Below are 23,046 nucleotides of genomic sequence, written 5' to 3'. Positions count from 1 at the left end.
AACAGCACTTCACTAAAATAAAGCATCTGGCCCACACAAATTAAACCACCCTCTCCATGTTGGCAATAGCACATGCAACAGCTCACATCTCTGCAACATGGAGTTGACAGGTGAATGAAGAATACTGCCATCTGTGTCACAAAAAAGAGATCCTACAAATGTTTTTTCTGCTGTGGAGAAGGATTAGAAGAGTACTTGAATGGACTGCAGTTTCTACTAGATCCACTAGGCTAGTGGTTCCCAACCTTAGGTAACCCAGGTATTCTTGGACTGTGATTCCCAGAATCCCCCAGCCAGCACAGATGGTGGTGAAAATACCCTTAAGAGAGGGTATACACAAGTTTCTTCAGCAAATATCTGTTAATTGGAACAAATGGGAGATTCAGAGTATGATCACTCGGAAAGACATGTGTCCAGTTAAAGTGACCCTCTTGTCTGTCAGAGATTTGCTCCAGCCCAGCCCCCACCCCCAAAGTAGTAGATCTACAGCTGTATTAAAAAAAATCCAGCCAAAAATCAGGGTTGGGCTGGAGTGCAATTCCCTGCGTGTTAAGTGATTGCCAAGAAATAGATTGCACGAGTGGCCCAAAATGCAATCTATTTCCCTGTGTGATCACATCTTTAGTCTACACCAGTGGTTCCCAATCTTGGGTACCCCCAGATGTTCTTGGACAGCTGTGCTGGCCAGGATTTTTGGGAAATGCAGTCCAAGAACACCTAAGTTACCAAAGGTTGGAAACCATTCGTGTACACAAAGATACTGTTTTATCCCCTGTAGAAAATGAACATATAGCAAGCAGTGTGTCATTTTCTGCATGTCATTTCACACTGAGCATCCATTGGGAGCATAATATGTCTGTCTATGAAGTGTACCTGAAACATTGGACAGATGGTGGAAAGGTTCCAGTAAGGGCAGACCTTGCAGAGTGGACACATCTGGTATTTACCACCACTGTTACAGATCTCCTGTCTGGAGTTTATAAAAGAAGCAGAAACTGAAGTAAGGATAATAACATAATTAACACACTATATTAACATGCTTAATTAGTTGCGTTCTAAACCATTGCACATTTTGTTCCTAATGTTACTTTTCTCATTCTTGCAAGAATTGATATGATTGTATTAGCTTCACTTAAATGCACAGGCATTTGATGGGTAACAAAGCAATGATTTATAACCTTCATGATTTTGAGCAACAAATACCTAATAAACTCTGTGAATCTAGACATCAGAAATCAAAACACAGTGTTTCATATCTATCGATTAGGATCTTGATTCAAGAAGTCTGTACAATGGTCATGCAAAAATCAAGACGTACGATGCCATACAACTTTGCCATAGACCTTCTGTACAGTAACAGAGAAAGAAGAGGCAAGGAAAAAGCTGACACTTACGTGGGGATGTCATCAAACATCATAAAGATGCCTATTATGAAAACTAGTGTCCCAACTACAGCCGCTGGAAAAAGCCACCCGGTATAGAAACCTGAAGATAGAAGAAAATATAGTACTATAATAAAATGCAACCGGAGAGCCACACAGAACTTGAAAACTTTCCTTTTCTAAATTACAACTCACATATACACAAAATTTGGGAAATACTGACTTTAAAAAAAATGTCCCAATAATCTACATGTCAGTGTAGTCAATGTAGGTCCCAAAATGGATCTTTGTGTCTATTTGTAAAACATGCACATAAATTTTCATTGATCAAAAAGGCTCTACCAGCAGAGTAAACAGGATGAGTGTTCAAGGATAATTTCTTCCACTGAGCAAAAAGAAGCAAAATGTCACTGTTTTGCCACTTGAGAAAAAAAATCTTCTAAAAAAAGATGTTGTGTATCATGTAGTTGGACACTCAGTATCTAACTATACATTATCAAAAATGTTTCATCTGAAGAAGCAATTCCTGAAGTGCTGAAAGCTGCTGACTGTAAGAACAAAACCCTTACGTTCGCAAATTAGCTTGCTTTGTTTTGTAATTTGTCTTCTGTATATAAACACAATGTTTGTTTACTAGTCTGATATCTGAGAAACTAAACTCTGCTGGAATCATGTGTCTGGAACGCTAATGTGTTTTAGCTAGAATGGTATAGTATCAGTCACATATTAATTGGCTTTCAGAGTTCAAGATAGCTAGGGAATAACACTTACCAAGCCAGGCAAAGTAGAGAGCGATCTTCTCCCCAAAGTACCTGCGGATGTGATCCAAAGGCTGATACTTTTTCCACTTACTCCACTGGGCCCAGTAGTGGAAAAGAATCTGCCTCTGAGTTAGCTGAGGGGGGTTCAGTTCTTCTGATGGCATCTTGTAGGGTCCCTTTTGGCAGAGAGTGAAAATATCCCCATCAAGTACAAACTGGTTAATAGATGCTATATTTTACATTAACATATGATGTAAAATTCCTCTTCAGAACTTGTGTCTTTTAAAATATAATTTCTCATTGTTAAGTATAAAATGTAGTAATTAACCTTAGATTAAGATAATTAGGCCCAATCCAATTATTCATGAAAAAACAATTAAAATATATAGTCATGAATTACTTTCTTGTCCTTAAAAGCTACAACAGGGTGCTTAAAAATAAGAATATTCACTCTTCCACCTAGGCTAAAATCCAGCAGTAAGGCACAATTAGAGTAGGTCCATTATGGAGGAGCTGACTTACCAAATCCCCATTGATTTAATGAGTCCTACTCAAGTTAGGCTTATTATTGGATTTTGGCAACTATCTTGCAGAAAGGTCAAGGTGCTGAGACTTTTCTGTTATTAGGGATGATGATGGCATGGTGGGGGGGGGGGAAATGGAACAGGACGGATGCTTTCCAGCTTACATCATGCAGTGGGAATGCTGCTGTGAAGACTTCCTCACTCAGTAGTCTTTCTATTCCAACCTGCCCTGTGTTTGGGTTCCCATATGGTGTGGTGGCCAGGATCTCATATAGCTGAAGGAAGCAGAAATGAGAGAAAGCTGCACTTTAATTTTCACACTTGGCAATTATCAAGCACATTGAGTGGTGCCTCCCTTGATGAGGATAATTCATTCCGTTGAAATCGCTGTTAAGTGAAATCCTTGTCAAGCTAAACGAAAAAGCCCATTGCATTCCAATGGGCTAAATACCTCAGCGTACAGCGAAGATCTTCCATAGGGGTGGCCATTTTCAGTGCCTGTAAAGTGAGGAATCCATCCTAAAACACAGCGGGGAGCCATTTTGCACAGCGGCCGGCCATTTTAGAGCCGCTGATCAGCTGTTTAAAAATCATCATCTAGCGAAAAATCAGTTCCGGAAGCAGGGAACCGATCATTGTCAAGCGAAATTTCCCTATCTAAACATCTAAAGCGATCACAAAAACTTCATCGTCAAGCAGTTTCATAGTTTAATGAGGTAATCGTTAAGCGAGGCACCACTGTATCTGAGTCTGACACCTACAATAAGCATGCATAACTCTTAATATTTTGCTTCTGGCAATGGAACATTCCCCCCAGTTACTAGCTATGTAATCATAGTTTGTAAGCAAATTACATAGTCTGCTCTGGGGGTTATACATGGTTATGAAATTGGGAAAGGCATCTCAAGATCCATGGAACTATGAAACATTAAGGGTGCAAAGAGAAAGGCTTGGAAGAGAAAGAGCAGCAAAAAGGCACCTTAGTGGAATTTTTTTTAAAAAAAGACAGAATGCAAATCTTAGCTTTTCTGAATTATCCATCCTTTACTTTTCTGTCAACAGCAGCATAAGGTAGGGCGATCAGACCTTGGGAGTAACTGGTTAAATAATGTCATTACTTGTAGTCAGTTAATTTTTGCATAACAAGCACTGTAACAAGTAGTCACAAAGTTACAACAAAAATGAGATAACAAATACAATTAGTGACATAGAATAAGTAGAATTACAGTTACCTTTTAGTTATAAAAAGCAATATTTTATGTTTACTTTCAAAAGTTACTTTTAAAAGGCATTAAGCCATATGTAGAGAGACATTTTGCTACTATGCCATTCTCTTATCAGTCTTAAGTGTGAGACAAATATTCTTTGGTTGGCACTTGTATTTTTGTAAATAGTTTGCATGGTACAATATCAGAATTTCACATTAGAGAGAACCAGAGCATATTGCCCTATCTATCTATCTATCTATCTATCTATCTATCTATCTATCTATCTATCTATCTATCTATCTATCTATCTATCTATCTATCTATCTATCTATCTATCTATCTATCTATCTATCTATCTATCTATCTATCTATCTATCTATCTATCTATCTATCTATCTATCTATTGCTGGTAATTTATTGCTAATCACACACTGTTGTATTTCTGATCACAATACATGGGTGTGAAAGTTAGACAGTTAAGAAAGCTGACAAGAAAAAAAATTATATCTTTGAAATTGAGTGATGGAGGAGTGCTTTGAGGATACCTTAGACCTGTGGTCCCCAACCTTGGGCCTCCAGATGTTCTTGGACTACAACTCCCAGAAGCCTTCGCCACCATGTCTTCTGGCCAGAATTTCTGGGAGATGAAGTCCAAGAACATCTGGAGGCCCAAGGTTGGGGACCACTGCCTTAGATGACCAGAAAAATAAACAAGTGGATTCTAGAGCAAATCAAGCCTAACTTATCTCTGGAGGGAAACGTGTTGAAACTGAGGGAGTCCTACTTTGAGCACATCAGGAGAAAGCAGGATTCGCTGGAAAAGACAACAATGCTGAGGAAGGTGGAAGGCAGCAGGAAAGGAGAAAAACCTAACAGAAGATGGACTGATTCCCTAAAGGAAGCCACAGGCTTGAGTCTACAAGAGCTGAGTGGGGCTGTTGAGGACAGGACCTTTTGGAGATTGCTCATTCATAGGGTTGCCATAAGTTGGAGGTGACTGAACAGTACAGTCCCAACTAGATTAAAACCATTGTCATAATACTAAGTTGATTATGTACATCCCATTGATCTAATGGGTCTACTCTACTCAGCACTAGCGATAGGATACTGAGTAATGTAATGCATAAGACAATGGATAACTTGTATGATCCTATGATGACATTCATGGAGCCCTAAGGTCTTAGGAAAAACTACGTTCATAATTGAAGCAGCAGGCAGGCCCTGTTGGCCAAGTCTCACAACATATTGCAGGCTGAGGGACATCTGACTCTCCAATTTGATGTTAGTGGTGGTGTGTGGTATGGTACTTATTTCCTATAGACCAGAAGTGAGCAAAGTGTCCCCATCAGCCCTATGCAGCATAGGCTGTGGTGAGGTATGATGGGAGCTTTAGCCCCACTTCAGGAGGGCCACATGTTTCCAATGCCAAGCATATTATTTCCAGGCCTCTATTTGCATCTGCCTGAATTTCAGACTTACTATTCTGTGTCGTTGTGTGCTGCTGAAGAAGGTTTCATGGCGATCACTCCCAAGAAACCTGGGAAGAAGAAGAAAAAAACACTCCTGAGATCACAATGAATATTTTATTTATTCAAAATATTTTTGCCCCACCTTTCTCCTTAAAAGGGACCCAAGGCAGCTTACATCATTAAAAAACTATATTTAATGCTAAAATCAATGAGTATACAAATCTGAAACCGAGAGCTCATAACAAGGACTAGAGATCCACACCAAGGCCTAGTTTTCTTATGGCTACATTCAGGTGCTATTCCCATATCCATCCTTGTTATGGATCTAGGCTAGGACTCTTTGGCACAGCCAGAGGCAGCTCCTCTAACCTCAAGAGATCCAACCTGGGATACACAAACCCTACCAGGAGAATTCCAGAGCTTGGAAGTAGAGATGGGCAGTTGTATCTCAGGGATACAAATGTGAACCGCAGCACCACAGGTGATGTAAGGGCTCAATTCCCTCCCCTCAGAACCAGCTGGCCTGCTTACTGGGCTCCATGTGGCACTACAATCCTCCTTTGGTGGCAGTGCACCAATCCTGGCAGGAGCACGGCTGGGACCTCCCCTGCCTCCCTGCGCAGCTGACCACTTTGGTGCAGTGGCAGGACAGGGAGTCTCCCTGCTGAGTCGATGAATGGTCAATTGTGTGGGAGGTGGGGGCAGGGCCGGCCAAACTTCTGCCTGGATTGGTGTGCCCACCACCAAAGGGGGACTGCAGTGCCATGCAGAGCCTGGTGAGTGGGCCAGCTGGTTCTGGGAGAGGAAATTGGGCCCTCACAAACTACAAGTTTGTACTTGTATCCCTGAGATGCGACTACGCAGTGCCCATCTCTACTTGGCAGGAAGATCTGGTGAGGCAGCTGCCTAAGGGTACTGATTACTAGTTATTAATCTTGCTTTTATTATACTCTTGGAGGGAGGAGGAGAGGAACTTGTGAGATTTTCTGTCTCAAGTGCCGAAGTAGATTAGCTGGCTATGGACAGTATGCACCTTTACTTGTATGGATAGAGGCACATTTGCTATTCTGACCACACAGCCAAATGTCTTGGGCCCCTCTTACTAGTTATGGTTCTTGATTAATCCATAGTATAAAACAATAACACATGCTGCTACCAGAAAAGAAAACCTCATTTGGATTGTACTAAGGGGAGAATATATAAATTGTGGATATTTTTGGAATGCAATATGGCATTCTTACCCCTTTCTATAATGATACTAATGCTTGGGAAACGTAGAGCTCATAACCAGTTAAACAAAAAGGCAGATCAGTAAGAGACAGTCATTTTCTTTCTTGTGTTTTTTTAACATTGCTGGGTTGGAGGCTTGACATCTTTCATGGCTTGAGCTGTCTTCTGAGAAAAGAGACAACAATGCTCCTGCAAGCTGTGAAATATTTAGTATTGCCCATCAAATCTTCATGAAGTAGGACAAAGATAATGGATACTGCTGGGCTTTGCATGGGCACCTGCCAGATTAATCCAATGTTGTGGGAGGACAGACCAAAGGACAAGAACTAACCCTGAATTCTTACCAGGGCAACTTGTTTGCCTTGAAGTGGCAGGTGTAGTAGTCCACCGGAAGGTCAGGGACATCATCATGTAGCAGATTAGGGATGCCCAATTTCATCAGAATCCTGTGAGACCAATTTGTTACAGCCTGATTGGGCACCACCTGTGGATACATTCACAGAAAATTATGCTAGGTAGGAGATGAGTACCAGTTAGTAGTTTGCATCCAAGTAAGGCTACAAAGGCAAAGAACAGACATAAGGACAAAAGGGGACAAAACGCAGGGATCTGTTAGAGCCAAGAAGAGAAGAATAGATGCAGTAAGACAATCCTTGCCATGATTCTCAGGGCATGCAAACATGCCAGCTTGGTGCATGCTTGAGAATTACAGTGGAGACTCTTTATTTTCCAGCTAGGAACAGATTGAATGTTACCCATTATGTTCCACTAAACAACAGTATTTTAGCCAATATGTGCAAGAATCACCCTCACAAGAAAATTAGAAAACTACTTTAGCCTAATATAAACATTAAGGACCTAATTAGAAAGGTAGTGAGCTAGCTGGCGAGAGTGCAAAAATCTTACCAACAGTATAAAGTGATGAATCTCCAAATAATGAGTTCCCTGAACTGAGGAACTTTATACCCTGTTGTATAGAGTCTCAGATGACCTTCTTTAATAATAGCAAATGTGTGCCACCAACTTAATTCCGAATTATGGTGATCTGTTTCAGGGCTTCTAGAGTACTCAGAAGGGTTTGCTATTCCCTTCTTCTGGATGAGTTCTGGGGCCAGCCTTGCCCAAGGCTACCAATTAACTACCTTCTTTAGCCAATCAAATCAAGTCTTCTTCCAAATCTTCTAAAAGATATGATTTTTTTTGTCATGTCTCAGTAATTACGGGGCAGCTGGAGCAATTAGCAGCTTCATTTTGACATGAAACTCCAGCCTTGAATTTCTGCTTATCGCTGTCCAGTTCAGATGCTACATTATCTATAATTTTCCCCTAGTCTTTCAACTGACTCTCCCACCAGTTTCTGATACCAGCATAGAATCTGCTTGGTTCTTTTGGCCTAGGCTCCATTAATCAATAACTCTGTTGGTGTTATTTAGGGCTTTTCTCTTTATTTCTTCATAACCTTCCCCGAAAATATCATGCCTTGTTGTTCTCTCAGACAAACGTCCCACAGAATCTTCAGAAGCATCTAGCACCAAGAAGTGTTCCTGAAGTTTCAGGGAAGTGCATTTAGCACCTAGAAATGTTCCTGGTAGTAGAAGGAAACACACAGGTAATGGTACTGGGGCTTAAATAGCCATCTAATCCCTTGTCTAAAGCCCAGCAGAAGAAATTAAGAAGAGAGAAAGAGAGATAAGAAAGAAGATTTGCCTTCCTGCCTGAGTATGGAAACACTAGGTTGCTTAGACCCCTGGCTTGTATAGGAATTGGTCATGCTATGTGTGAGAGACATTTTAAGAGCTGTAGTCCAAAAGGTAACCTTTCCAAATTCTGCTTCCATTTTCTGCATTACTCTATCCCACTTCCCCCCCCCCCCCGGTCCATTGTGGAGTTTGGATTTCAGCTCCCCTTAATGCCAACAGTTAGAGATTATGGAAGTTCTGTTTCAAAATAACTGGAGGCCCAAAGATTTCCCATAATTTAATGTGTCTCCTTTTAATTTAAAAATGACAGCTGGGTGAGACATGAGGTAAATGTAGACATGGAAAGGGGTGAATTAACCCTCCCTTTAATTTTGTCATCCCCATGATTATTTAACTCCATGTTGTGTAGCGTCTTTCGAAAGCCAGGCCTACACAAACAGAAGATTAGATGGTAAATCCATTCATGAACTATGCCACTTGAGATGGCTGGCAAGAGGCCATCAGATTAATCCCTCCCCTCCACACACACAACACATGCTGGAAAGTGAGAGGAGAGCATTGCACGTGAAAAGGTATATGTTTCAGAATGTTTTGCCTACCGTTCTCCAAAACTTGCCCATTTTCTATGTGGAGCCTTTTTTCTTTTTTTAAAATGTATTTTAATTAATTAATTAAATAATTAAACCTAAAGGGTGCCCACACTACCCAAAGGTCTTTTTGGTAGTATACTGCTTCAATAGGCAGTTTATCCACCCCACAGCCACTAAAATGTGATGCCATGGTGTCCAGGAACAAATTTACCACCATCACTAGCAGCTGCTTGTTTACACAAACCCCCAGTATACCAGCTAGGATAAGAACCCAGCTGGGCCTCATGGCATCATGGCCACATAACGTGCTTACCTGCAAGGGAACCCTCAGCCTGAGATCTTCAGCATAATAACAGAGTACACTCCAGGGTGCGCTCAGGAGTATGAAATGCACCAGCTTCTTTGCATTTTGGGCTATGTGCTAGAAAAGGAAGGAGATGAAAATTGGGAAGATCAGTCCGCTGCATGGAATATCTACGCTGTTATCTCCCCTTGCAGAAATGGAGTGATACATGAGGCAATAATTATCTTTTTTTCTCCTTAGTCTTTCCTCAGCCAGGATTTAATAAAAAGAAGTCCAGTTGGGAAAACCAGTCTGGAGTGTATGTGTTCCGGTAAACTACTTTAAATGCTGTGACTCAAAATATGGAATAAAATATTTTCAAGAAATTTACTACACAAAATGCAGGCTTAGTTCCTTGTATTTACAGAAGTAATAAGTTATACTACTCAGAGGGGGTACAATTCTATTAATATGTCATCAAAAACCTCCGCAATTTTAAGCAGTGGGATTTCAAAATATTTTAAGCAGAGCAGAAGCAACATATAGTAGCTCTCTATTTTTGTCTGCTGGAAAATAGCAGGACCAGAAATATAATACAAAGAAAAGTAAAGCAAAAAGTCCTGTCTCTCAGACCCCAAAAGAAAACCAGTGACACTAGAGAATTGGCTACCTTCTCCATTTTGAGTCCTGTCATCTGGAGTTTATTCAGAAATTTCTCACGCCACACTTTGTGCGCTTTAGTTGATCGCCTTTGTTTGGATTTTGGAGTCTCATCTTCTTCGTTTTGACCCTCCAAACTGTGGTAATCAGATTCCCATGCAAGGATAAAGTCTGAGATAAAGCACACATGCATACTATAGATACTGTAGTATTGGCAATGTTTTCAGCAGTACATAAAAGACAACAGTGATAAACTGTCAGCTGCTACAAGAGCATAAGAATAGGTAATATAAATTAGCAAAGGGGAAGTCAAAGACAACAAGGAGCTGTAGGAAAGGTTTAAAATAGACCAGGGATATTCTCTGTTTTACTTCTTCCTATGGCATAAGACACCTGGGAGGGATCTACAAAAGGAAAGGTAAAAGGGGAAACAGAAGAAAGGTAACTGAGTCACAGCTTCTCAAAATACATTGCATTCCAACAAAGCTTGAAAATAAAATTTTTGTTGTTGTTTAGTCATTAAGTCGTGTCTGACTCTTTGTGACCCCATGGACCAGAGCACGCCAGGCCCTCCTGTCTTCCACTGCCTCCTGGAGTTGGGTCAAATTCATTTTGGTAGCTTTGATGACACTGTCCAACCATTTCATCCTCTGTCGTCCCCTTCTCCTCTGGCCCTCATACTTTCCCAACAACAGGGTCCTTTCCAGGGAGTCTTCTCATGAGATGCCCAAAGTTTTGGAGCCTCAGCTTCAGCATCTGTCCTTCCAGTGAGCACTTAGGGTTGATTTCCTTCAAAATGGATTGGTTTGTTCTCTTTGCAGTCCAGGGGACTCTCCTCCAGCACCACAATTCAAAAGCATCAATTCTTCCACGGTCAGCCTTCTTTATGGTCCAGCTCTCACTTCCATACATCGCTACTGGAAAAACCATAGCTTTGACTATGCAGACTTTTGTTGGCAAGGTGATGTCTCTGCTTTTTAAGATTCTGTCTAGGTTTGTCAGAAAATAAAATACTACAAATAATTATGTTATATGCAACACATTGCATTTTACTTATTCTTTTCCATTTTTACACCATTAGTGTTGCCATTCTCTGGGTGAGGCTCACAGCATACAATAAAAACATAGTTTTTTAAAGGCATCTTTCAGTCTTGAGAGACTGTGGTAATGTGCTCTGAATAGAGGACTTGGATCAGTGTCTAGTGTGGCTGAGAAGGCCAATTTGAGAGTGACAATTCCTTCCACACTGAAGACAAATATAACCTGTCCTCTGTCCAGCTCCCTGATTTTGCTGGTTTCAGGACTGCCTCTTTGCCTTGGCCTGCTGGACAAGTGCCTCTTCAAAATGGGAGAGTCCATGATACACCGCCTGCCTCCAGGCTGAATGCTCAGATGTCAAGGTTTCCCATCTTTTGAGGTCTATTTCTAAGGCCTTCAGATCCCACTTGCAGATATCTTTGTATCACAGCTGTGGTCTCCCTCTGGGGGACTTTCCTTGCACTAATTCTACTTACAGGAGATCTTTTGGAATCCGACCATCAGCCATTCTCACAACATGCCCAAGCAAACGTAGACGTCACTGTTTCAGTAATGTATGCATGCTAAAAATTCCAGCTTGTTCCAGGACGACTCTATTTGGAACTTTGTCCTGCCAAGTGATACCAAAAATGCATCGGAGACAGCACATACGGAATGTGTTCAGCTTCCTCTCCAGGACTCATTGCAGTACAGGAGTGTACTCAGAATACAGGCTGCATAGACCTGGATCTTGGTATATGTCATCAGCTTCTTATTAAGCTATACTCTCTTTGTGAGTCTAGAGAACATGGTAGCTGCTTTGCCAATGAGTTTATCCAGCTCGACATCTAGGGAGAGAGTGTCAGAGATTGTTGAGCCAAGGTACACAAAGTCATGAACAACCTCCAATTCTTGTGTGGAGATGGTAACAGAGGGAGGTGAGTCCACGCCCTGGCCCATGACTTGTGTTTTCTTCAGGCTGATTGTTAATCCAAAGTCTTGGCAGGCCTTACTAAAATGATTCATAAATTGTTGGAACATTTCAGCAGAATGGGCAACAACAGCTGCATCATCGGCGAAGACAAAGTCCTGCATACATTTCAGCTGGACTTTGGTCTTCACTCTCAATCTAGAGAGATTAATGCTAAAACACTATATAATAAATACAGACTTTCTGTATTTATTTTTGGGGGAATAATGAGGCAACAACAACATTCCTTGTTAAAGTGATACAGTGACTGGTAGCGTGTTTGTGTGTGTGTGTGTGTGTGTGTGTGTGTGTGTGTGTGTGTGTGTGTGTGTGTGTGTGTGTGTGTGTGTGTGTGTTTGTGACAAGTTAATGTTTACTAGATCCTTCAAAGCCTTAGTTTACAGACTTGTCTTGAAAATGCAGCTTGCTACTTTTTTGCATTTTATTTTTTTACAAAATTACAGAAAGTAACATACTATTAAAAAGTAGTACATTAGCATCATTTTGCTATTAGTACAGTGGGGTCTTGACTTGAGAACTTAATCCGTATTGGAAGGTGGTTCTCAAGTCAAAAAGTCTGTAAGTCAAGTCTCCATTGACCTACAGTGCATTGAAAACCGATTAATCCCGTAACAGGCCGTTTTTGTTCCATTTTGGTTTTTTTCTGGTCTGTAAGTCAAATCTCAGTCTGCAAGTCAAACCTAAATTTTGCGGCCAGAGAAGTCTGTAACTCAAAAAGTCTGTAAGTCAAGCCATCTGTAAGTCAAGGGTCCACTGTATAGTATTATTAATAATATGTACCAAGCAACATATTTTTAAATGTAATGCTAACATGTCAACCTTTGCAAAAACATTTGCAAGTTCGGCATGTACAACAAATATTTTAGGCCATAGCCGGGGTACTTAAGATATGCATGAATACTGTCATCTTCCTAGCAAGTCATGTTTCTGTGTAGACATTTCCAAAATAATGTATTTTCTGACTCTTTCTAACAGTTATTTTCTGAACACCTCACACATAGGTGTGAGGGTAGGACAGAAGGAGAAAAATCTTATAAAACAGGGGCAGGGGGTTGAGAAAAAGAATCTCTGGCTTTGGAAAGAATTAAGTACAGAATTATGTTTGTTGATTTATCCTTTCAAATACTCTCCCTCCCTCCTTTCCTGAGTATGAAAAGGAAAGTATAGAGGAAGAGATCCCATGGTTTTCTTCCTGGTCTCTGCCTTGACCCTAAGTTGCTTAACAAGAACTGTATCATCAGGAATAAAAACTCCTTCACAAATCCATTTTCCAGTCACTGTCCTATTGAATGTTTATTTTTGAAAGTGGTTACCATGCCCCTAAATGGGACATAAATGAATATTTTAGCAAAAACTGAAGAACATGTAAAAATTGAAAATATGACCCCCTGAGCTCTTAGGCAAAAAGAAAGGGGTGGGAAGGGAAATACATTTTGGCCTCTTTCACAGGTTTCTTTCAAAAGCATTTTTCTTCCACTGTGTGCTTTAATAGTGAATTATGTCCCTACTTACCTATCCTGCTTTGCTCACCACTGAAGAAGTTTGGAGTGCTGTTGACAATATGGCCTGGCGCTTTTTGCTTATTCCACTAAAAACAAATGAAAAAATAGATGAGGTCAGCTTTTCTTGCTCCAGTAAAAGGGACTAGAAGAATGGCATCCAGAAGAGAGTAATAGTGGATCAGTCTGCTTTAGCTTTACCAGAATTCAGGCAGCCACTTCTTGCTATATATCTGAGTGGCGTGTCTCACAATGGCACTACTCAGGCCTCCATAACTATGAAAACCTACTAACAGAGCTTTTCAGTCAAACTAGCCCTTCTAGGAGCAAGACAACTTTGCAGCCAGTGTCAACCCAGGATGTTCCTTTGCTTGAAGCAGAGCACCAAATGGCATTGTGCGCTAAGGATCCCTGCTTTAAAAAACAAACAAACAAAAATAAAACAATAACTCAACCATTTAGACCTCTGTTCTAGTCTTTCTCCGTCTACCTCCATTCCATTACCTAAAACATCATACTTTACCAGATGTTTAGTAACACACTGCTTCACACCCCTCCAAAAGAAGACAACATAGGAAACACATTTCCATACATTTTCATAAAATAACTTGTATCTCTAGATGCCAATTCAGAAATTATTACTATAAGATGAAGAGCAATGTGTCTTACCATACCGGGGAGGGCTGAGATAGGTAAACTGTGTGGTTGCTTAATCTGCTGTTGAGGCACTAATTTTTTGCTGGACAACTTCAAGGTTTCTGCTCTCCTTTCTTGTGATTTGTCAGCTTTAAACTAGTTTTGGATGCTTTCAAATAGAGCCCCATCCTCCACGAAATGCGGCACATGGCCACTCTAATGCTTGCTGCATGGGAAGTCTGTCCTTGCTCCCAATTAACTCTCCTGAGATTCCATCTGAAATCCTTTTTAGATCCCACACTGAAATATGTGAATGGCCCTTCCCTTCTCCAGACAGTGTAGTTTGCATACTGTACAAGCCAGATATAGTAACCATGTAAATTGTTCTACCTAGCCGTTTCCTGCTGCCAGCCAGCAGGGATTTTTTTATATCAAATCTGATATCTCCGCTCAACATTCTTTGCTGAAGGGAAGGGGTGCTCTGTCCCAATACTCTTTCTTCTCAGCTCAAATACAGGCTCATTGTCGATTCCCCCAAAGCTGTGCTCCCCTCCACTAAAACAGTGCTGTATATGGGCTAATATTCTAGGATGTACCTGTTACTTTAAGAAACTTTCCAGGAATCAAAGCACAAACAAAAAAGGACAAGCAGCTCATGTAACCACTCTGGGAATGGCCATGGGAAAACAAATAAAAGAGCTTAGGAGTTATATTTATACTTCCACACCTACAAATAATGGTAATTATTAATAATGGTAATTATTTGTTAACTACCAAAATTCTAATTGGGACAAAAATTTGGAAATGATAATCTTAGAGACATAGTTGTGGTTGGACATGACTTGTTCACATGAAGTGTGTCCAATAAAATGCACAGTATGATTGTATGTGTTGAACTGTTCCAGTTAATAACTGATGGGGTGCTTTTGTGTTCGTTAATACACAGATAACAGTATAGTCTACTGTTGGTTGCCCACTTTCTGCTTGGATTGCTACCATTCCTGTATGCAAGCTTTCTCCTCAATTTATATCTGAAAAGAGCCCAAACATCAACCAGAATGCCACACTGTATTTCTACAGCTTCTACAGAAATCTACTGGCAGTGTTCAAACATAATACGAAACCACTGTTTAGCATTGTGAAAATGGGACTCAGTGAGCTTTATGCCCTTAAGCTCCACCTCCTTTTCTGGCAAGACAGCAAGGATATGGAAACCGCACATTTCAGTCATGCTTAGCTATGGTTTGTTGAAAGAAGTCAGCTTCATAAACTATGGTTTGAAGTTGGCTTGTTTTAACAAATCATAGTTACATTTGAGAGCCAGTGTGAAGTAGTGGATGGAGTGATGGACTAGGAGATTTGGCTCTAAATCTCCATTTGGGTGTGGAAACATATTCGTCTGTGGCAGTGGTGAATCACTCCATGAAAGTCTTGCATACCCTGAAAATGTTTTTAGGAGCACTTGTCAAATGCTACTTGATAGGGCGTAATAACAAAGATAGCTTTAACCAGTGTGTAGCAATTAGAATATATGATAGGATTAAGAGTGTTGAATAATGTTGTGCTAACTTGCAGCTGATGGTCTTTCTGTGTAAGTAGTGCAGACATCTTGGCTTAAGTCCTGTTGCTTAGTATAGTAAGTGACACTAGAGTAGGCCCACTAGGCCCACAGAGTCAGTGAGAATTTGAAGAGTTAACTCCTCTGTAATTTCCGTTGATTCAAATAGGTCTATTCTAGTTGCAACTTACTTTAGCATAGTAAGCCACAGCTAGAGTACGTTGAATTGATGGAATTTATGGAGTTAACTTAATGGGCTTGCTTCAATGGGCCTTCTCTAGTGTGACTTACTATGTGAAGCAACAGAATTTCCGCCAGTGCCATACAATAAGTATATAGGTTTTTCTTGGCCAGAGCAAGAGAGAGCAGAAGCTAGAGGCCCACTGAGGATTGTTGTTATAACACTAAGCCCTAGCTGGTACATATTGAAGAACATATCACCATTTAGGTGTTGAAGGTAAAGGTAAAGGTTCCCCTTGACATTTAATCCAATCATGTCCAACTCTAGGGAGCGATGCTCATCCCCATTTCCAAGCCGTAGAGCCAGCGTTTGTCCATAGACAGTTTCTGTGGTCACGTGGCCATAGTGAACTGCAATTCCCATAATCCCTCACCACTAGCTGTAACGGAGCTATATTTCAATAAACATCGCAAAGAGCACACATTTCTCAAGAGTTAAGCCTGGACACAACTAATGTGATTAGAATTACAATACAGCAAACCTGGGTTGCAGAGGTAGCACACAGACACAATACAGATATCTCAAGAATTACGGTTTATAGTTTCTGTTGTACCAGTGTGTGCCCACCATATAAATGCTTTTCAATTTCACTTTATCTTCCCACACCCAAACCCACATTTGTTAAAAAAAACACTTCACATCATTCTGTTCCACATTGGGTTGGAAAAGAGCAACCAACTATCCTACACACGAGCAACAAAAGGAGAACAGGAATAATCCATATGACCATGTTTCTGCTATTTTTCTCATTTCTCCAGCTGATTAGATTTAATTAGACATACTCAGTTTCCACAGATTATGGTGCAAAAGCAAAAAGAAACAACTTTTGGCTCAAGGATGTCATGGCAGAATGTCACTTCACGGGAAATTTGTATTGCAAACAGGGCATTTACTTTTAAAGTATCATGTGAGAAACCCAAGGCAAATAGGCTGTTCAGTTGCAGCCAAACTGATCTGAGAAACAGTGCAGAGAACTCAATGAATTTCCTGAAGCTTTATTTTAGAAAAAGGCTTTAACACCCCCCCCTTTTTTAGCAAGTCAGCTACAAATCTTGTTTTTGCCTTTGCACAATATTCATTTATTTGTTTTTACCTACCTGCGGGACCTCAAGAAAGTTTAAGGATATTTTCTCATGCTGGTCACCCACTGTATTCTGCTCAGCTCTGTCAGCATCCTGTATATTTGGCCCAGATTCATCGCCTAGGCTTTCATAAGCAGACAACCTTATACTCTTCTCAGGAAAGGCTACAGTTTCATAAATGTAGTCCTTTGTCTTTGGCTCAGAGGTCTTCTTTAAACTCCCATAATCAGCATCGTCAAGCGTCTGCTCATCTGTGATCAAGTTGTCACCTTCTTTATTTTTTCTCCTTTGCATATTTGTTTGTCATACCACCAACCAGCGGAACTCTTGTGGAATGTCTACGGGGAATTCAGCAACAGATCAGAATTGTACCATTCAAGTATGTGCATTGCAGGAAATTCAAATACTCGTACTGCAAGTGAAGAACTCTCTCACTAGTAGACGCGGGTCAACACTTTTCCTAGTCCAACTGGAATGATACTACCATTGGTAACCTGCTCCCTGCCTAACCGGTCACACTGCTTCTGAAGGCAGCAGAATGTCCCTGCTGATTTTGTACAAAAAACAATTAGAAGGCAATACTAGGAGTAGATAGCCATTACATAAGGGAAGTCAGAGGAAAATACAGTCCTCAAAAGCTATATCTAAACCAGCGATTAATGTAAAAGTAATCTCATATGCCCCATCTACTGTACTTTCAGTGTTGTTATGTGCTGTCAAGTTACTTTCAATTTCTAAGGACCCTATGAACTAGTTCCTTTTAATTCCTTTATATCTACCCTTCCAAGTTTCAGTCCCCTTCTGATTTCTTGGTTATAGTCTCAATTTCAATTAATGGCTGAACCAATGTTTAGAAAATGTTCTGCTATTTAAATTTCTTCATTATTAACATTATATAGTTCTTCTGAGTGATACAACTATTTTTGCTTTCTTCATTAAGAATAATAATAATCCTGATTTTGTACTTCCTTCTTTAACCATTGTCAATAGTAATTTCAACTCATTGCTGTTTTCTGCCAGTACTGTGGCACCACTGGCGTATCTTAAATCATGGAGATCTCTTTCTCCAGTTTTCACTCCTCCTTTAGCTGCATCTAACACAGCTTTCTGCATGATATGTTCTGCTTATAAACTGAACAGATAAGAACATAAAATACACCTTCCTCTGACATGTGTATCAAAAGGAAACCAACCTTTTTTCTATATTTTGACTCTATATTAGCTTGTTGTCCAGAGTATAGATTATCGATTGGATCAATCCATAGCTTTTCATGGACACAGTAAAAGACTTTTCTGTAATCCACAAAACACAATTTTATTTAGCAATTTTTTGGTACACTTCAGTAGCTAACATATATTTGCAGTACGATCTACAATGCCTTTCCTCTTCTGAATCCAGCTTCAACATCTGACTTCTGTTGATCTTTCAGCATCCCTAATCTTGGTTTAATTTTCTCTTTGATTTCTTGGATTTTATGAAAGAGATTATTTTATTTTTCCTTTTTTTTTTGTTCTCTTCTGTTACCATGGTTTCTTGAGACTGAAGGATACCTACTCTGTTTCATTACAATTATTGGCTGAAATCCTGTCACTTAGCTCAGTAAGTTGCACTGCAGTCCATTGAATAAGTGGGGATTGGGTAGTCAACCACTCCACAAATTCCATTGATTCAAGTGGGCCTACTGTAGTTGTGATTCACTACATAGTAAGTTGTCTCTAGAGTAAGCCCATATGAGTCAATAGAATTTATAAATTAGTTGACTCACCAAATCCCTATTGATACAATGGATCTAATCTAGTGCAATTTACTATTCTAAGCAACAGGATATTGGCCATTGTTATAATCTCTTTGGCCTCGCATGCCGGCCACTGGAAAGTTGCATTTAGAGCTGAGCTATTTGTATTTGTATCCTAGGGGATATGAATATGAATATTGGCACCACAGGTACTGCGGAGATCCAGACCCTCTGCCCCAAACAGGCCAGTCCACTCACTGGTTGCCATGCGGCATGTGTGGCCATTGTTTGTGTCATTACGCCAATCATGGAAGCAGCCCAGCCAGTAGTTCCCCACCATCTGTGTGCAGCCGACTACTCTGGCTAAGAGGCAGGATGAAGAGTCTCCCCGCTTAGCTGTTGAGCGGTTGGCTGTTTGGGGAGGTGAAGAAGTGCCTGTCAAGCTGCTTCTTGGTGTAATGATGTCGACAATAGCTATGCGTACTGTACAGCGACCGGTGAGTGGACTGACCAATTTGAGGGGGGGAGCCTGATATTTGCGGCACCTGTGGTGCTGATATTTGTATTTGTATCCCCTGAGATACAAATACAAATAGCCCAACTCTAGTTACATTAAGTCTTCTCTCACTGTTAGAACCACATTGCTTCTACTTAGGCCCCCTTTTGCTTTTTATCTGTTGTTAACAGTTTTAAGAATTTCATGAGTTTTCTATAAAGGATTTTCTTTTATTTTGATTACAGAAATAGTCTTTTCACATTTCCCCTGAGAATAACTTTGGTTTCAAGCTACAGTTCCTCTGGTTCACAATTGAGTGTAGTAATGTAAATCTTTTCTTTACATCTTCTTTACATTCTCCGGGAATGTTATTTAAGTTATATTTTGGCAGTATGACTGTTTTAGTATTCTTCTTCATCTTTACTCAGGTTTTTTTCACATCAATATTTTATGTTGTATCCCACAATCTGTTCCTTGTCTTGTGATTGAGCATCAGTGATGACAGGTTTCCTAGGGGGGATTTTGCCTTAGCTAATCAAATAAGACTTAGCAGAGTACCAGCACTTGGCAGCACCTTGTTAAGGCAGCTTCTTCATGCTCCTACTCCAATTTTTTGCAAATCTGGATGGCTATAGAAGCTGCATTAATAAGGTGCTTAAAAGCGCTCATTGGCAATTTCCTCTTCTGCCTCCGATTTTTTTTGTCTCCCAAGTGCTTCAGCACATGTTTGTTCCTGTGCTAGCATGAAGGATTTTTCTTTTAAAGAAATAGTCAAGAGACAAGAAATACTTGACTGAGGGAACTGACATCCCCGTGAGTGCCCCTTTGTTTTTCTCTCCCCACCCTACCAACCACCAGCACCCCTGCACATTCCCCTCTTTCTTTTCTGCATCAGCACAAGTGATCACACCACCTGAACTGATGAAAATGTATCTGCTGTCAAAAAAGTAGAAGCCGAAGCAACAGAGGAAAAACAGTATGAACAAGGGTGGGTGGGGAGTTTAGATTGATTCACACTGATTTGTATGTCATGTAGTCAACAGAAAATAATACATATCTGACATCCCAATCCCAGATAAATTTGTCTGTATAATCACCCCTATAGAGGCAGTAGAAAATGCTAGTAATATTGGAACAAATGCTCTGCCTGGAGGAGTCCCAAGAATGACAAACCACTTATCATTCATGCTTATTACATCTAACTGCGGTTAGACAGAATGTTCATGCAGAAGGAAACCCATCCCAATCGACATATAGTTATAGCTACAGTCAAGGATCTAGGGAGGGGCAGCTCTCTAGTGCTGGAGGGCATGACATGACTTATAGGGACAGATGAAAACCTATGGGAAAATAAGTAAAAAGTCATGTAAATAAATAATTAAGCAAAACCACTACCAAAAGCAGAACTCTGTCCTTTGAGACATACTATTTCACTTTGCAGCATCTATGCTCCCATCACTGAGAAAGTTACTATAATGCCCTAAGGCATGTCCTTTTTAGTGAGTAAGCTAAATATTGCCTGTTTCTACATAGATAAAATGTGGGATGTATTATACAATACTTAAAAAAACAACCCCAAGATATCCAATTCTCAGTTCTCATTATTTTTAAATACCTTGACTTTGAAATTCAGGTTGTCCATATGAGTTAGAAACGAGGAAATGTAAGTAGTTTTCAGCCACTGTGATAGCTTCCTGCTTTTGAAACTGGGTGATAAGAATGAACAAGCAGTACAAACCTGTCTAACCAGAAAATGTACCAGGAAAAGTATAAAGATTATATAGGTTATTAACCCCAAATTGCTTCAAATGGAAATTTCTGAGATGACTTGGACAGTGAAATTAGAAAGAAAATGTTGGTCTATAAAGAAAGAAAAAAGGTTCCACACTGTGGAATCACTAGGGCTGCACTCTGAAGAAAGGAGTCCTGGCTCACCACATAGTGAAGTAAGTTAAATCACATACCTTATGAGATTACATTCAGAGTTTAAAATTTCCCAATAGTACTATGATGCCCAAGGGCATAAATCTTCCCTCTCAGACATGGAGCCAGAGGAACAATGAATTTTGCAAACAGAAACTACAACCCGGAGGACTTTTACTGTTGCCTCAACAAGGCACCCTGTTAGTTGCTTTGGAGACCCCCTCACTTCACAGGAGATAGGCCAGGGGAGCTCCTCCGAGCACCCAAGATTTCTGAAATTGAAGGGACCTGTATAGTCATCCATTGTGGCCACCATTCTCAGTATCCCACCTTCTAAAGAAATTCAGAACAAGCCATTTGTGCCTTAGCTGCTCTTCAGACAGGATCATGAGTAGATTAAGAAAAGTCATCTGAGCTCCCATCTAAGTCAGCAGGACATCTTATAGCACTACCACTGATGCCACATTGAGAAATTGTCAGGAACAAGCCACAGCGATAAACTGATGTCAAACCTGAACTAATACAGTTCAACTACATCAAAGAATTTGAATGGGCTTTGAATTCTGAACTAGGTTTGCAAATGATAAAATCTAGTGCAAACATTAATCTCATGACTATTGTAAACCATTTGTAGCTTAGAAGGTTTATTTCCTTCCGCCTCCTCTGGAGCAATACAGATTAGGTTTGCCATCTTATAAACCATTTATTTCTTTATGACATTTCTAAAACCAAGGATAATTTCCATTGAAGTCAATAGGATTTACTTGTGAGTAGATATAAATAAGAGTGGAGTGCACAGCACCCAGAGACCTGAAGCATATTCTCTCTGCAAAATTCAGTTAGTGTGAATTCTTATTCCTTTTTTCCAACAGAATCCTCAGCACCTCACAGTTCCTGCATTCTTCACAGAAATCTGGGACAGTTGAAATGGATATGAAACTGAAACACTAAACAAGCAAGGGAAGAAAACAGCAATACTGTACTCCTATGCACAAACGTTCGAAGATCGGCTGGTTTTCAGTCAGAGCACTGAATAAACTTGTCCCTCTTCACATAAAGTTTTCTTTAGGACATAATGCAGTGGGGAGTGAGGGAGAATTGTGCATTTAGGATCTGACTAATCCTGTGATTGAGATTTTGGAAGGATTCTTAAAAGTGTTTCTACCCCAGACTTAATGAATTATCTGTGATATTAATGGGAAAACTCATGTTCTTGAGCTTTTGGTGCCCGGGCTGGCATAACACTTTTGCATATGCAGCTATAGTGCTATTGTATAGATGCTTTAGCATGGGGCCCCTAGCCAAAGACATATCAAGAGAGAGAGAAGGTAAGGAATCGGATGAGGCTTTATGATTTCCAGGGTGCTGGAAGTTTTCAGCTGAGATGAATAGCGCAAAAGTAACAGGGATCCTTGAAAGTAGCAACAAAGATAGAAGTAAATGTTAAAAAACCTAATATACAGCACACCTTCCAAATAACTGAGCATTTCCCCATTTCACTTTATACATACTATACTACAGAAACAAAGTACCTGATGATAGTGATGGGATTATCATATCCATATCATTCTTCTTCCTGCTGACTGACTTTCAGAGGGCAGCTCCATATCACAGATCCTTAAGAAGCAACAAAGGCTGTACTCTCTCTTTCTCCTGCTGGCTGTCTGCCTTCACGTTAATTTAAAATAAAGCAAATTGTCACCACTCACCATGCACTCAACGAGATTCCTGCTTTGGCAAATACTTGGGTGTATGCATAAGGTGGAGGAATCTCTAACTTGCAGGCAGGTTCCCAAGAGTTTAATTGGTATTTAGCTGACCTTGCCTTTGTTTAATATGAGGGTGTAGACATCCAGATCCATGCATAAGTGTAAGCAGCCACCTTTTATGAAAGCCTTCCTTAATCCTTTGGAGGGGAAAATAGTATACGGTGGTGCCTCGCAAGATGAATGTAATTTGTTCCGCGAGTAGTGCTGTCTTGCGAAATTTTCATCTTGCGAAAAGCGGTTTCCCATAGGAATGCATTGCAATGCATTCCTATGGGAACTTTGCAAGATGAA

At 40.3% G+C, this 23,046-nt stretch overlaps 1 protein-coding gene across 2 annotated transcripts in view; it reads right to left on the bottom strand.

Moving 5' to 3' along the window:
• ANO7 (anoctamin 7) overlaps positions 1 to 22,654 on the bottom strand; it is a 40,134-nt gene extending 17,480 nt beyond the window's left edge. The window contains exons 1-12 of one of the 2 annotated variants that reach the window (XM_078389253.1): positions 22,519 to 22,650; positions 20,679 to 20,769; positions 16,847 to 17,169; positions 13,328 to 13,403; positions 9,818 to 9,978; positions 9,178 to 9,285; positions 6,919 to 7,058; positions 5,355 to 5,412; positions 2,832 to 2,942; positions 2,154 to 2,319; positions 1,395 to 1,485; positions 874 to 970 (exon numbers count right to left, since the gene is read on the bottom strand). In XM_078389253.1, the coding sequence (XP_078245379.1) occupies positions 874 to 970; positions 1,395 to 1,485; positions 2,154 to 2,319; positions 2,832 to 2,942; positions 5,355 to 5,412; positions 6,919 to 7,058; positions 9,178 to 9,285; positions 9,818 to 9,978; positions 13,328 to 13,403; positions 16,847 to 17,125 (1,287 nt within the window). In that variant the 5' untranslated portion in view covers positions 17,126 to 17,169; positions 20,679 to 20,769; positions 22,519 to 22,650. Of the gene's footprint in view, positions 1 to 873; positions 971 to 1,394; positions 1,486 to 2,153; positions 2,320 to 2,831; positions 2,943 to 5,354; positions 5,413 to 6,918; positions 7,059 to 9,177; positions 9,286 to 9,817; positions 9,979 to 13,327; positions 13,404 to 16,846; positions 17,170 to 20,678; positions 20,770 to 22,518 lie in introns of both variants that reach the window. The other variant, XM_020786341.3, reaches the window with a different exon arrangement.
• Between the last annotated feature and the right edge of the window lie 392 nt (positions 22,655 to 23,046).

Source organism: Pogona vitticeps, chromosome 3, assembly GCF_051106095.1.
Source record: "Pogona vitticeps strain Pit_001003342236 chromosome 3, PviZW2.1, whole genome shotgun sequence".
In the NCBI taxonomy this organism is placed as follows: Eukaryota; Metazoa; Chordata; class Lepidosauria; order Squamata; family Agamidae; genus Pogona; species Pogona vitticeps.
Note: the sequence above shows the minus strand (reverse complement) of the source record. Positions and strands in the feature narration are given on the sequence as shown.